At 31.8% G+C, this 13431-nt stretch overlaps 1 protein-coding gene across 3 annotated transcripts; it reads left to right on the forward strand.

Annotated features, from left to right (window-relative positions):
- The first annotated feature begins 5599 nt into the window (after positions 1-5599).
- LOC108753708 (neuroligin-4, Y-linked) lies at positions 5600-12650 on the forward strand. Of its 3 annotated transcripts, XM_018495559.1 has the most exons (15): positions 5600-5757; positions 6935-7750; positions 7955-8122; positions 8643-8935; positions 9029-9158; positions 9234-9387; positions 9487-9664; positions 9755-10161; positions 10404-10594; positions 10692-10878; positions 10967-11072; positions 11153-11348; positions 11422-11537; positions 11735-11763; positions 12248-12361. In XM_018495559.1, exons 2-15 carry the CDS (start codon positions 7664-7666, stop codon positions 12280-12282), a joined length of 2277 nt encoding a protein of 758 aa, XP_018351061.1. In that variant the 5' UTR covers positions 5600-5757; positions 6935-7663; the 3' UTR covers positions 12283-12361. The 3 variants fall into 3 exon arrangements, with proteins under 3 accessions (XP_018351061.1, XP_018351060.1, XP_018351062.1); XM_018495558.1 differs by lacking the exon at positions 11735-11763 and having other exon boundaries at positions 5601-5757; positions 12248-12650; XM_018495560.1 differs by lacking the exon at positions 11735-11763 and having other exon boundaries at positions 5601-5757; positions 11422-11547; positions 12248-12320.
- The last annotated feature ends 781 nt before the right edge of the window (positions 12651-13431 follow it).

A 13431-nucleotide genomic window follows, 5' to 3' on the forward strand; every position in this document is an offset into this window, starting at 1 on the left:
ATATATATACATATATATACATATATATTTATGTACATATATGCAAATCGATACAAATTATTCAAATACATATTGTGCGTTTTAAGATTGTTATAAAATTTTGTCGCGTTAAATTGAAGCAAGTATGCGGGTAAGTATGTATATACATTTCCATCTCTTTATGATAATTATAAAGCGAGCGCTATTTTAATCTTTCTCGTAGAGCGACGAATTTAGGCTACACAAAAGAGTGAATGGAGCGAAGGAAAAGCAGACGAAGTGCTATAATGAAAGCCATTAGGATTAGCACCATGCGTATTACCTTCAGTTAAAATACTTATAGGCTCAAATGCGTGCATCGTTAACCGTGCATCCGTATTTACGCGAGTATTAACGTGGAGTCTGCGAATGATAAAAATAAATTTAATAAATAAACCAACGCGCGGGCACATGTGTTTTAAACGCAGTGGTGGGTCTTATTCCCACGACTTCAAAGAGCATCCGTAATGTCCACGTTCCCACAAAAAAGGGATGTACGCGCGACGAGGCATGAACAGCGAGTATAATGGTGTACATTTAGATCAACTTCGTGGACGAATGTTGGACGTGAACAGTCACCTTGAGAATCGCATTATACGAACATGCATTCCTGCAACATCTCGATTTTTCATAGATATATGATTATAAAAGCTGATGATGATTTGCTCAATTGATAACAAGGCAAATTCGATACATGATGTCCATGTCTTGCTTAAGACTAAGTATCACGACAAACTGGTTTATGTCAGTTCCAATACTCCGATATAGAAATGCAAATTCGTGAGGGTCTGCATCAATGTAACAATAATAAAGAGAGTACCGTGAATAAAATGGTTTAATAAGATAGCTGTTCGATTTTAAGTGACACATACTTACAATATCTTCAATCACAAGCTATTTTCAAACTGAAGTTTTTTTTTAAAGTTCTCTTTTATATTAATAATAATAATTATAAACAATAATTATAACAATAATTATTAACAAAAAAAAATAATTTTTTATTATATACAATACAAAAATTTATATATATTTAATATCTTTTTTATTTTTTATTTTTCGATTTTATTCTTTATGGTTATTTCTTTAAACTTTTATATATATATATATATACAATATATATATAAACATTAGCTTTTAAATCTTTTAGACACGTTATTCTTATGATTTTTATAAAACAGTTTGCTTGATTATTATCATCTTATTTTAATTTTAATATTTAACAAATTTCATCTCCAACGAAGACGACATTACTTCGTCCAGCTTGACGGCTCTGAGAGAGGATAAGCCGCTGTAATTAAAGCTATTTAACTCTTCCTCGGTACTGTGCTGACGTAGAAGCGAAGAACTTGGAACGGTAATAAATTCACCAATTACTGTAAATTGAAGAACTTATATATATATACGCGAGGGAATAGGACGAGCGAAAGGGCATTCGCTTTGTATTGTTGCTGCCTTTCAAATGCTTTCCTCGTAATATGTGGCTTTAAATACCAATCGATATTTTTACAATTTATCTTATTATTGAATTTTAAAATTTAACGAAATTTTAAGAAATTTTATCGTGATAATCAATTGGATATACGTGCTTGGAATATTTTCCTGGAGAATTGAATAGTTGATATCCGGTATATGCGATTATAATTGCTAAATATGTATAATAAAAGAAAGGATTCACGAATAAAATAATGAATATTTTATTAAATATCTTGATTATGTCAACTCGATGTAAACTCTGTTAACAGAATCAATTAGTATGCATAATAAGATTAATGTAATATAAAGTCTGCATAATTTTTGCGAATCTTGTTTTTGCGATTTATTATATAATCGAGATTCACACAGGTTCTTTAATATTTCTACAATTTATACTTTCTTTCTGATAAAATATTCAGTATAAACCAGAACTCCCATAAACTCAATGCACTCAATTTAATCTTTTCATCGTCTTTGGATTATTTATATTCCTATTTGTTATTAACTTATTGCTTAGGGGCACACGACTTCGAAAGCCGCTTCGCGTAGAAGTTGGACGCCCCTAAGCAGAGGGGGAGGTGAGGTGAAAGTCGTTTTGCGTAAAAGTTGTATTCCTTAAATTCGTCCACCTCATACCTCTGTCTCTCTCTCTCTCTCTCTCTCTCTCTCTCTCTCTCTCTCTCTCTCTCTCTAAAATTATCTGACTCTTCATGTAAAGCAGTAAAATAATTACTAACTTTGACTGTTAATAACTTTTTAACGAATAACGAGTGACGATTAAAGCCTGTCGGAGGTCATTCAGGATCATGATCTTGAACTCACAACATATGTCAAGATCGTTGGGGGTGTGCTCATCTAATATGAATTTTTACTTTAACTTTTATATCATGAAACCTAGGTATATATATCTTTGTATTCCTGTCGAAGAATCTTTTTATTCCAATTCAAATGGCTTTAATTTTTCGCATATAAAATTTTTATATCGCAATTCATTCAAAGACATTTTCTTTTTTAACCAAAATTATAGTTATTTAATTCTCCTTCACAACATTATTCAAAATGTTATGATAAAATTGTGTTACGTCCATTCAAGTGTTATCACAAAAAATTAAAGAAATAAACATTTAACGCTGCTGCTTTCTAGCTTAATTATCCAGGAAAAAATGTTATGTATATATATATATATTTTATTATATATAATTGTGTATATTTTTATTATATATAATTTATATATCTTAGCATCGAGACACTACCGTGTTTCCAGACAGATAAATTTTCGCGTTGAAAGTTGTTTCATTATTAAATTTTATTTTTTGCTGAATTTAATGCTTAACCCTTTGCGAAAATAAATTCTATTATGAAACTTTATTAGATTTTTTTTATTATATAACTTTATCTCTTATTTAAAAGAATCGATCTAAATTTTTTGCACTAATTATATTATATATATATATATATATATATATATATATAATTATATAACAGTCTTACAACTTTTATAATAACACTCTCAGTTCGCACTTTCTTACATTTTGCTCATGACACAAGTCATTCCACTAGCAAACGATTAATACTTAATTTAGCTGATAAAATCGTGAGTCATAAAGACGCGCGGCATATATGATTCATTCAGGAACGTTGCAAAAGCTTTCATTCTATATTTTACAGTAAAACGAATTAGCACTTTTGTAAAAATCACTTGACAGTTTTACGAATTGAGGCTGGGCAAAAGACGCGACATCGGCGAACACTATAATGAACTCTCTATGGCAAATAAATTTATTCCAATCACTAAATAACAAATTCTACGAGATTATTATCAATTATAATAGAACAATTATTTCGATGACTTTATCATCTTATATCTTTTTAAGCAAAAATATATTGATGTTACATGAAGCACTACAATGTATAATTATCATAATTAGTATGTTTAATGTCTTTTCTTATATATTTATCATTGTATTTATATAGCATTGTTTTTCTTCTATGGACCCTTTTATCCAGACTTTACACAATCAATTATATTGAATCAATAAAATACTTACGATATCCCTCTTACAAAAATCTTATACTGACCAATTTAATACTGAAAGACAGCATTAATGATTTGTTTTGAAGTATGAAAAGCATTGCTTTTTAATGCTTTAGTACAATATTTTAACTCAATTTTATGTACATAAGTTGTATAATTATACTAATGGAAATATTACGCTCTTTTTATGGATCTCTCTCTCCCAAAAATGATCAATAATATTATTAGTACAAATACTGATAATATTATTAACGGCAATTTGGATTTCTTGATTCTCGAACATCAATATCGTTATAGTAGGGGATAATAATTATGCTTGAGAATGAAGAAATCCGCAAACATTCTACATTAATCCATCATTATTAATCAAAGTGCAGATGCATGTGAAAATAAGTATTTATTAGGTACAAATACTCCAATTCGAATGTATCTCAAATACAAGCACAGATACACAAAATATCTTTTGCACACCTAACACTGCACACGATCAATAGAATTGTCAGTATGATTGACAATGTAAAAAGTCCATCATATTATACTTACTTATCTAATTTCCAAATCCTATCTAACTTCCATATTTACAAACAGAAGAATTAAATAACGTAAAAATATTGAAAATATGAGTATGAGAAATGAATATACGAATATATAAGAGAGTGAATAAGGGAGTGAAAGAGTCTAAGAGAAAGTTATTTAAGAAATTTATTGAAAAATACGATATGACTGTGCGAGTACGACATGCGGAGTGCATAAAGAAGTGATTGAAATTCGCTGAAACGATAATATTATAGTATGCTGATTACGAATTGTATCCTAGAATACAACAGAGAAACCTAAAGAACATATGAGGACTAAAATCTTGTTTGAAAAAACGAGCGATTTTTTGTCAAAACGTGAGTTGCAAGAGTGGACATACCAAGAATCTTATCTACAAATACGAGTAATAAACGCGAAAGTAATAAAGAACATCTTGTTATTTCTGGCTTTAATATCGTGTAATGTATATATAGTTATATTAAGAACTAAATATGCAGATGCGTGCACTTATGCATATATTTATTAACCATCATCATGGAAATTTGATTATCTAATCTCGTAACATGTGTGTGTAAAACTATTATTAATAAATGCAGAACTGCCACTAACCAATCATTCATTGCGGAACACATCCGTTCACGCGATGGCATTCTTTTACAAGGGCGTGTATAGATTAAAATATGCGGTGCAAAAGGGAAGGATGGGGGATTAAGCTAGGTCATTTGTTCCTCTATAATTTCTATTCATTTCCGCTACTTTCTCTATACAAAAAAAAAGCAGGAACAGTAAAATATTCTCCATAAACACAGCAATACGTTTTTATCACGTTTACTATCAAAATCATTTATGAAAGAGAGAGAGAGAGAGAGAGAGAGAGAGAGAGAGAGAGAGAGAGAGAGAAGAAATATATAATTTATATGAAACAAATAAAATATTTTAAAACTCTAATGTTCGTTTCCACCAATGTATATTAACTTTATAATAATTATCAATTATTATAAAGATAATATATATGATTAAAAATTATATTAATATAATATATTATACAATAATATATGTAATATAAAAATATTAAATATAATTTTACGTAATGTAGAAATATGTAATTCTCTTCTTCCCTCCTCCCTCCACTCTTTCTTTTTTAATTATGACATTATTATTATTAATTTTTATAATTAATTGTAAATCATTTTAAAGGATGTGCGTAAACGCTCCAAAAAGGCAATTTTGCCCAATAAGTAATCGCTATAGCCACTCTATCCCTTCGTCCACACCCCTGTTCTTCCGCGATCATGCACATCCGCTCGATCGCACATTTCGCAACCTGGCTGTTGGGCGCGTAGGCGACCCATCGCATCGCCGCGACGTATGTGCACGCGACGACGTTATTACAGCTCACTGAGGTCTGGCCATTACTCTTCGTCTATCTGTCGCAGTCAGCGAACTGCAGTGTTCACGAGTCAGCACTCAGCGGCTCTTGCATTATATTTTTCATCGAATCTTCGGTTTCGAGCGCGTGGTATTCGCGCAGGCGATTCTAATCTCGGTCTCTCACGACGAGATAACGAAAAAGTGTGAATCGCGAATGAGTCAATCGAAGTATCGACGCATCTAGTCTCCGTAGTGGGGATCAGATCTACTTCTGGAATCTACGATCTCCGTTCGTTCAAGAAAAAAAAGTGCAAACGTTATCCGTAAGTCTCGTTTTGTGTAAAATTACGTCTTCAATTACGCGTGATTGCATATCCTTGTACTTCTGATGTTAAATGTTGCATACAGTAAATTTTCGTCCTACATCCGTAATTTATTAATACGATGATTCGTAAATGTAAATTGCAACATATAATTGCAACATCTAGCGATTTAGACAAACGCCAGTTATATTCACTGATTTGATTTTGTAAAGAGAAAAAGCTAATTTTATTGTGATGAAGAAAATATAATTAATGCCCTGTTTTACAATGTAAGTTTAATTTTATCTTAGTTTTTAATTTACTTTTTTTCGTATTCTAAAGCTGATATTCATAATTGATTCTTATATTTGAGATAATCGATGAATACCAGCATTAATTATATTTTCTTCACCACAATAAAATTAGATTTTTTTTCACAGTCTTAAAATGTCATGAACCAATCAGAGTGAGAGCCATATTTATAATATCTTAAGACATATTATTTAAAACGATTTTAAAATAAGAACTAATTATATTACCGGTTTATAAAAATTAAAACAAAATAAAGAGTAAAGTAAACCGAGATTAAAGTTAATCAGAAATCTACATCAGAAATGGATATAAGTAACATACTAAAATAACATGCTAATATAAAATTAACGTCGAGGAAAAAATTATACTTAACTGTATAATAGCAATCAACGTATTAAACCTAACGTGATAAAAGCATGAGACGGTTTTGTTACCTCTGACAATGATCGCCTGTGGCAACGTTTTTTGTTGGAGACCGGACGACTTTATTTGAATAGTTTTCGAGCTGCAATAGATAACAAAAGGGATTTCAGAGAAGGAAAACAAAAGTAATAAAACCAATTTCAGTTAGCTTGTATGCCACTTAATTTTTATTTGAAGTTTAAGAAAAAAAGAGTCTTACCACAATCCTCGATACTATTATGTTATCAAATTCCAAAAACTGCAAAATAAGATATGATATTCAATAAAGTCATGAGAGAACGAAAACTATTTTATTTTTCAATAAGAAAAATATATCGCTGTATATTTACCAAACGTGTTTATTACTAAACGCTTATACTTGTATTTACTACATATGTAACACTAAATCCACTATCAGGAAGTCGACGTAATTTCAATGACGGAATATCTTGATGACGAAGCGATATCGTGTTTTAATTTCCAGTTATCTAGTATACGAGTGTACGGCACGCTGCCTTTCGCTTTCAAACTGCGTTTATCATTCTCACCCCCACCTTTGGGCTTCCCCTGGCACCAATCGTGACATTTCGCATTTATCGACTGGTGGAAGAGACGGTGAACGGGGAGAAGGGCCACAACACGGTCCACGGGAGGCGCGTACGGCGAGCGCAGCGAAGCCATCTGAAGTGCCACGCGAGTCACCGCGGCGAGAGCGTGACAGGGGGGCTTCCGATAGGGTGTTGGCTGGTTTAGCTGATTGGTACTTGGTGCAGGAACGCTCTAGGAGAAGGCGAACGAAGAAACGTTTCGCAACGACGAGACGACGCGCCAAGACTTGGGACGCGAGTGCTTCACTGCTTCGCTCTCGCAAGAATTCTCGCCCGTGTAATACGAATAATAACGCTGCGAGTATTGACACACACCTAACTTCAGCGGGGATCCATCGACGCGTCCCAAATAATCGGTAATCGGTGTAGCCAGGTGTAGCGACGTTTATCGATCTACACCTTGTTGATAAGCAGATAAGTCAGTGAGAGAAGGAGAAACTTTCGCTTTCGTTTATTCCTCGTTTGCCGCGAAGTTGGCGAGAAGAGCGAATCGGCGTGCCGTTCGGACCTAACGTGACGTACGCGCGCGGCTTTCAGGCCCATTCAGGCCACACCTGTGCAACCGGTGCGTGAGCAACTTCGCGTGTGCCTCGCACGCGCGGAATATGGCCAACGCGCGTGGAGGACGCGCGTACGGTATTGTCCGCTGTTGCCTATACCTGCTGATCACAGGCGTCGTCGCGCTCGCTCAGGTAAAATCATTATTAGATTTATAAAATACCGCAATTGATTTCTGTAATGTTGCGTACATCAATATGGCGCACATTTATAAATAAACTAATTACAATTAAACATTTATTTACATACTTGATTTTCCCTTATAAAGTATGTACGAATGCATAAATTTTAAAATAAAAGTGTTTGGGATACTTTATAAATCTAATCTAATTTTACAGGATATATCGCCTGGCAGCCGCTATTACAATCGCGACGGCGTATACGTGCCGCAAGACAAGACCTTCGTCTACAATGGTAGACGGTATGGATATGGATATCAACCTAGTTACCTGGAGCCTGGTTACAGAGGACCCACGAGAGCACCTGAGGATCGATTTATTTATGGCGTAAGTAAGAAAATTCCTATTGGTGAAATTGTATTGTTTTAAGACATTTAAATGATGACATTTTGCTTGTTTACGTTTTATTAGATTACAGATTAATATATTTAATTCACACCGTAATGATTAACCACAATTTATGTAAATCTTGAAGATGCTTGATTGAAATTATTACAAGCTTTTTTTTTAAATATTAATTTAAATCATAAAAATAAATTTCTAGAAACTATTTGTTGACTAATGTTATTTTTCTTGTTGCTTTTAAATTATATTGTTAAATAAAGTATTAAATATTATTTATATTTATCAATTATTGTATTATTAGTTAAGATTTATTTATTTGTATTTTGTATTTTAAAATCTAACTGCACAATTCAAAAATTGAAAATGCAATTACATAAGAATTTGTTTTAATAAATATAGTAAACTCCTTAAAAAAAAATTATTTATTAGCTATTCTAAAATATATGTAAGATTTGAATTTGAAAATAGGATTTAATAAATACTACATATTATATTAAAACAGACCACAGAAAGGCTTCCGTTGCCAGGAATACTAGCTGGTTGGCGCGAAGATCTTCAAGGAAGAGAAAGACCAGATTCTAAACTTTTTATAAAAACCAGAGACGTACTTGTGAATACAAATTATGGGCAAATTCAAGGATTTAAAGTCCAATTATATGACGATCCATTTGCAAGACACAGACCTTGGAATATAGCAATCGAAAGAGTTACAAAAGATGTTAATGTATTTTTGGGTATTCCTTATGCTATGCCACCTACTAAAGAAGGTCGTTTCAAACCTCCCAGACCTTCCAGGTTAATATAAAATTTTTTACAAAATATTGTTTTACTATTTCTAATGCTTTATAATATTGTCTTTCACAATAAATAATTGATTTTTCTATTTAGAGGGTGGCAACTTTTACAAGCTGTTGATTGGGGACCAGCTTGTCCTCAGCCTAGCGAATATACTGGTGCAACAAAAGGTGTGCGAGACGTTGATGAAGATTGCTTATATCTAAACATATTTACACCTTCTGTAAGTATGTCGTATTCAAATAAAAATAAAATTAATGAGTCTATTAAGTAATAAAATTATGTCTTGTATATGTAGATTGGCTATGGGTTAGCAAATAGATATCCAGTGATGTTTTACATACATGGTGGCGAATTTAGTCATGGGGCGAGTAATTTGTTTCCCGCTCATATACTAGCTGCCTTCTACAATGTTGTAGTGGTATCAATTAATTATCGCCTTGGAGCTCTTGGTAAGTGCTACTTTTTATACATGAAGTATACATATGGAAAAAAAATAGAGTGTTATACATTAATTAGTAAAATGTTAATTTTTCCCATTGTATTTCTAGGGTTTCTAAGTACTGGAGATGAGAATAGCCCTGGAAACTATGGAATTCTTGATCAAGCTATGGCGTTGAGATGGGTCTATGACAATATAATTACTTTTAATGGAGATCCTGATTCTATAACACTGTTTGGGCCAGGTGCTGGAGCAGCGAGTGCGGGATTGTTGATGGTTTCACCAAAGTAATTGAATTTGACATTTAATTATATATATTTTATAAACCATTTGTGCCATTAATTGTAAACCATTAAACTTATTTTATCTTATTGTAGAACTCGACAGATGGTATCAAAAGTAATAGCGCAATCGGGTTCAGCTCTAGCTGATTGGGCGGTAATAGTAGACAAATACCGAGCACAAAATACATCTCGAGTATATGCAGAAATGCTCGGTTGTAGTATAGAGAGTAGTTGGAAATTAGTACAATGCTTAAAAGATGGACGTAGTTTCCTTGAGTTAGGTAATTCTGAATTAAAACCACACGTCGGAATGTTTCCGTGGGCACCCGTGCTGGATGTCAATTTTACGATACCTCGAGATGATTGGTACGAAGATTGGAAAGCGTCCGACTGGCGTTTTTTTACAGAAACACCAGAAGAAAGTATTAAAGCTCACAAATATAGGAAAGATTTGGCTTACATGGCTGGTGTCACAACTCAAGAAGCAGCATTTATTATAAGTATGTTATTTATTGTCTTATTTATTTTTATTTAACTGTTAGACTTTTCTTTTTGGGAAACACAGTCAAGTTTGTATTTTTGTTATTTATGCTAAGAAAGATAAAAGGATGTTTGTGTCGACTATCTTTTAAAAGGAAAGCAGCCATATTTTTACTTCGAATATTTTACTGCTATTACTAAGTTTATATTATTCAATTGCATATGACATCATAAATTACTTTCCATAATATTTATTTTACAGAAAATAATGCTACATTAGCAAGAAATCAATATATAATAACTCCTGAGGTATTTGATCAAAGGATTTGGGAATTAGTTCTTCGATATAACTATACTCTAAATCCACAAGGCATTTACGAGGCAATAAAATATATGTATACATATTGGCCAGATCCAATGAACGTTACGCATGTACGTGATCAATATATAAATGTAAGTAATGTGAAAATATCGAACTAAATTTTATGTAAAATTATTGATTTTAATTATTTTTTTTTTTTAACTTTAATTATTATATTAATATTTTTAGCTCTTATCAGACTTTCATTATGTTGCACCATACGACAAAATAGCAAAATTATTGGTAGAAAGACACGTACCGACATATCTCTATGTCTTAAATACCTCGATAGAATCACTTTATTCGCCACAATGGGCTAAGGTACCTCATGATACTGAACTCTTGTGGCTGACGGGAGCACCGTTTATGGATGTTGGTATGTTCTTCTATCATATATATGTAAATAAAGATATATATATTTAATTCATTGCATAGTATCTACTAATAAGATATTATTAACACAGAATTTTTCCCACAAAAATGGAGATTAAATCGAGAAATGTGGACTGATAGTGATCGTAATATGAGTCACTTTTTCATGATGGCATATTCTAATTTTGCAAAATATGGGTATGTATCTGATAATGCTAATTTGTTCATTTGTATAATAAAATGAAAAATGCAATAAATTATTAAAAATTTTATCCTAGAAATCCAACGCCTTCGCAAATCTTGGGATTGCACTTTGATATCGCACGTCATGGACAATTGCGATATCTCAATATCAATACGACATTCAATAGCTCTATTCAAATAAACTATCGTCAAACCGAGAGCGCATTCTGGTCCATGTATTTGCCGACTGTTATTGGTTACCTTGTCCCTACTTATCCTCCCGTTACAGAAGTAAGACATTGTAATATAATATATATGCTTTAGTGAATTATGTTAATATTCTTACTTACAATTTTTATTACAGTATTGGTGGGAACCTAAACAGCCATTGCAAATTGCATTTTGGTCGATGTCGACGGCATGCCTGCTGCTACTTGTACTCTCTGTGGTGTGCTGTATGCTTTGGCGTAATGCCAAAAGGTAAGAAAAGGTAAACAGAACCAAATCCATGTGACTACAGCTTCATTCGGTAGCACCCGCTGTACCGAACGATAGCGCATGCAAAAACTGGTTCTGGTTTATAAACACAATCCTTGCAGGATACAGTTTCTTTGTCTTTTTACATAACCATTTCTAAATATAAATTGCTAATTAACTCTATTCCTGCTTACAATTAGCAAAACGAAGGCTGCTAGGATACGTGCAGGTATTTATAGAAGATACTTTAGGCATAATTTTATACAATATGCCTGTCACATATTGCTTTATTAGTTGCACATGTTTGCATATATTATTATATAATTCACATGAAAAATAAGCAAAGGTTCAAACTAAATAATAAAAGGAAGGATCCTGTTTGCCTACAATCCCGATTGCATACACCACTCATATCAGTTGGTGCCTAGTAATTTTTCATTGTTTTACTAATGAGAATATTTTATTTTTAAATTGGCCAAAATTAACGATTTGTGCAACATGCGATGTGTACAATCGGAGCCTTCTTTAAAATAAGTGATTAAATTATTAACTTTTACTTAGTTGCACGTATGCGTATGTATTTTTATATAATTTACAAGAAATGGGCATTGTTCACTAAATCATAAAATATTAACTCGATTTTTACTCACAATTAGGTATACATTTTTTCTGTATACAGTGTATAGTATTCTTTTGTATTATTTTCTTCACAGACAATCTGATCACTACTATAGCGGAGACATCCTGATGGTACGAGACGATGAGCACTCCGAGGGAATCGAGAATATAACACGTTCATCTAAAGAAAACATATACGAATATCGTGATGTACCAGTAAAGACTCGAATACCGCGTCAAAACGAAACGAGACTGCAAGAACGTTTAACACATAACAGAAAATTCAGTTCTACACCCTCGTTACGTAGTAATTCTAATGTCTCATTAAAAGATATGAGATCAGAAGGTTTCATCACTAGCTCACCTAATGGTCATCCTAAAATGACAAAGACACTGAGTCAATCTGCACTGCCAAAAGCTAAAAGCAAAACACTTTTAGTACAGGGAGTACCACAAACAGCTGTTTAATACTTAAGTTACCATTATACAAAAAAATCGACACTCTTTTTATATTTATTTTTTTATACCTAGGTTTTTAGATGCATTAATTGTTTTTAAAAGATGATGACATTAATTTTTTTTAAATGTTTTTTTTTTTTTAATTTTTTAAATTGTTAAAATTAGGAAGCTTTTTATTACAATTTTTTAAAAATAAATGGAGTGTTTACACACAGACAATAATCAAAATAATTATAAATTGATATAATATTTCTTATAATATTTTTAATCATTTATTATAAATAATGCAAAAATTCGTTCATTATTTATTATATATTGAAATGTACTCTCTTGTTAAATTGCTAAAGTACATTTTTTAATAACAACGAGATATTAATACATTTGAATGTGTTCGTAAATCAAATATTATTAGTCACATCTATATCTTGATAGTATAATCACACGACAATGCCATTTGCATATAAGAGCATTAAGTTAATAATTAAACGATTTTAAATCATAATGTACTGTAAAATATTAGATTTTTATAAATTATGCGATATATAATAATACTTACAAGTGGCTACTTTGTATCCGTCCATAATAATAGAATAACTTCAATCTTATTAAAATAATAATTGTTGTATAAATGAAAAAACAGCATTTTATATATTTTATATATAATATATATATATAAAAATACTGGATATTTTATATTGCTTTTTACAAAGCTGATACTTTTGTAAAACATAAGATCAAGTTGTGTAATATAGTTCAATATCTGTGGATAAAGAAAACAAGTGCAAACGCAAATAGATTTTTGTTTCGATTTTAAGTGCCT

Source organism: Trachymyrmex septentrionalis, unplaced genomic scaffold, assembly GCF_001594115.1.
Source record: "Trachymyrmex septentrionalis isolate Tsep2-gDNA-1 unplaced genomic scaffold, Tsep1.0 scaffold70, whole genome shotgun sequence".
NCBI lineage: Eukaryota > Metazoa > Arthropoda > Insecta > Hymenoptera > Formicidae > Trachymyrmex > Trachymyrmex septentrionalis.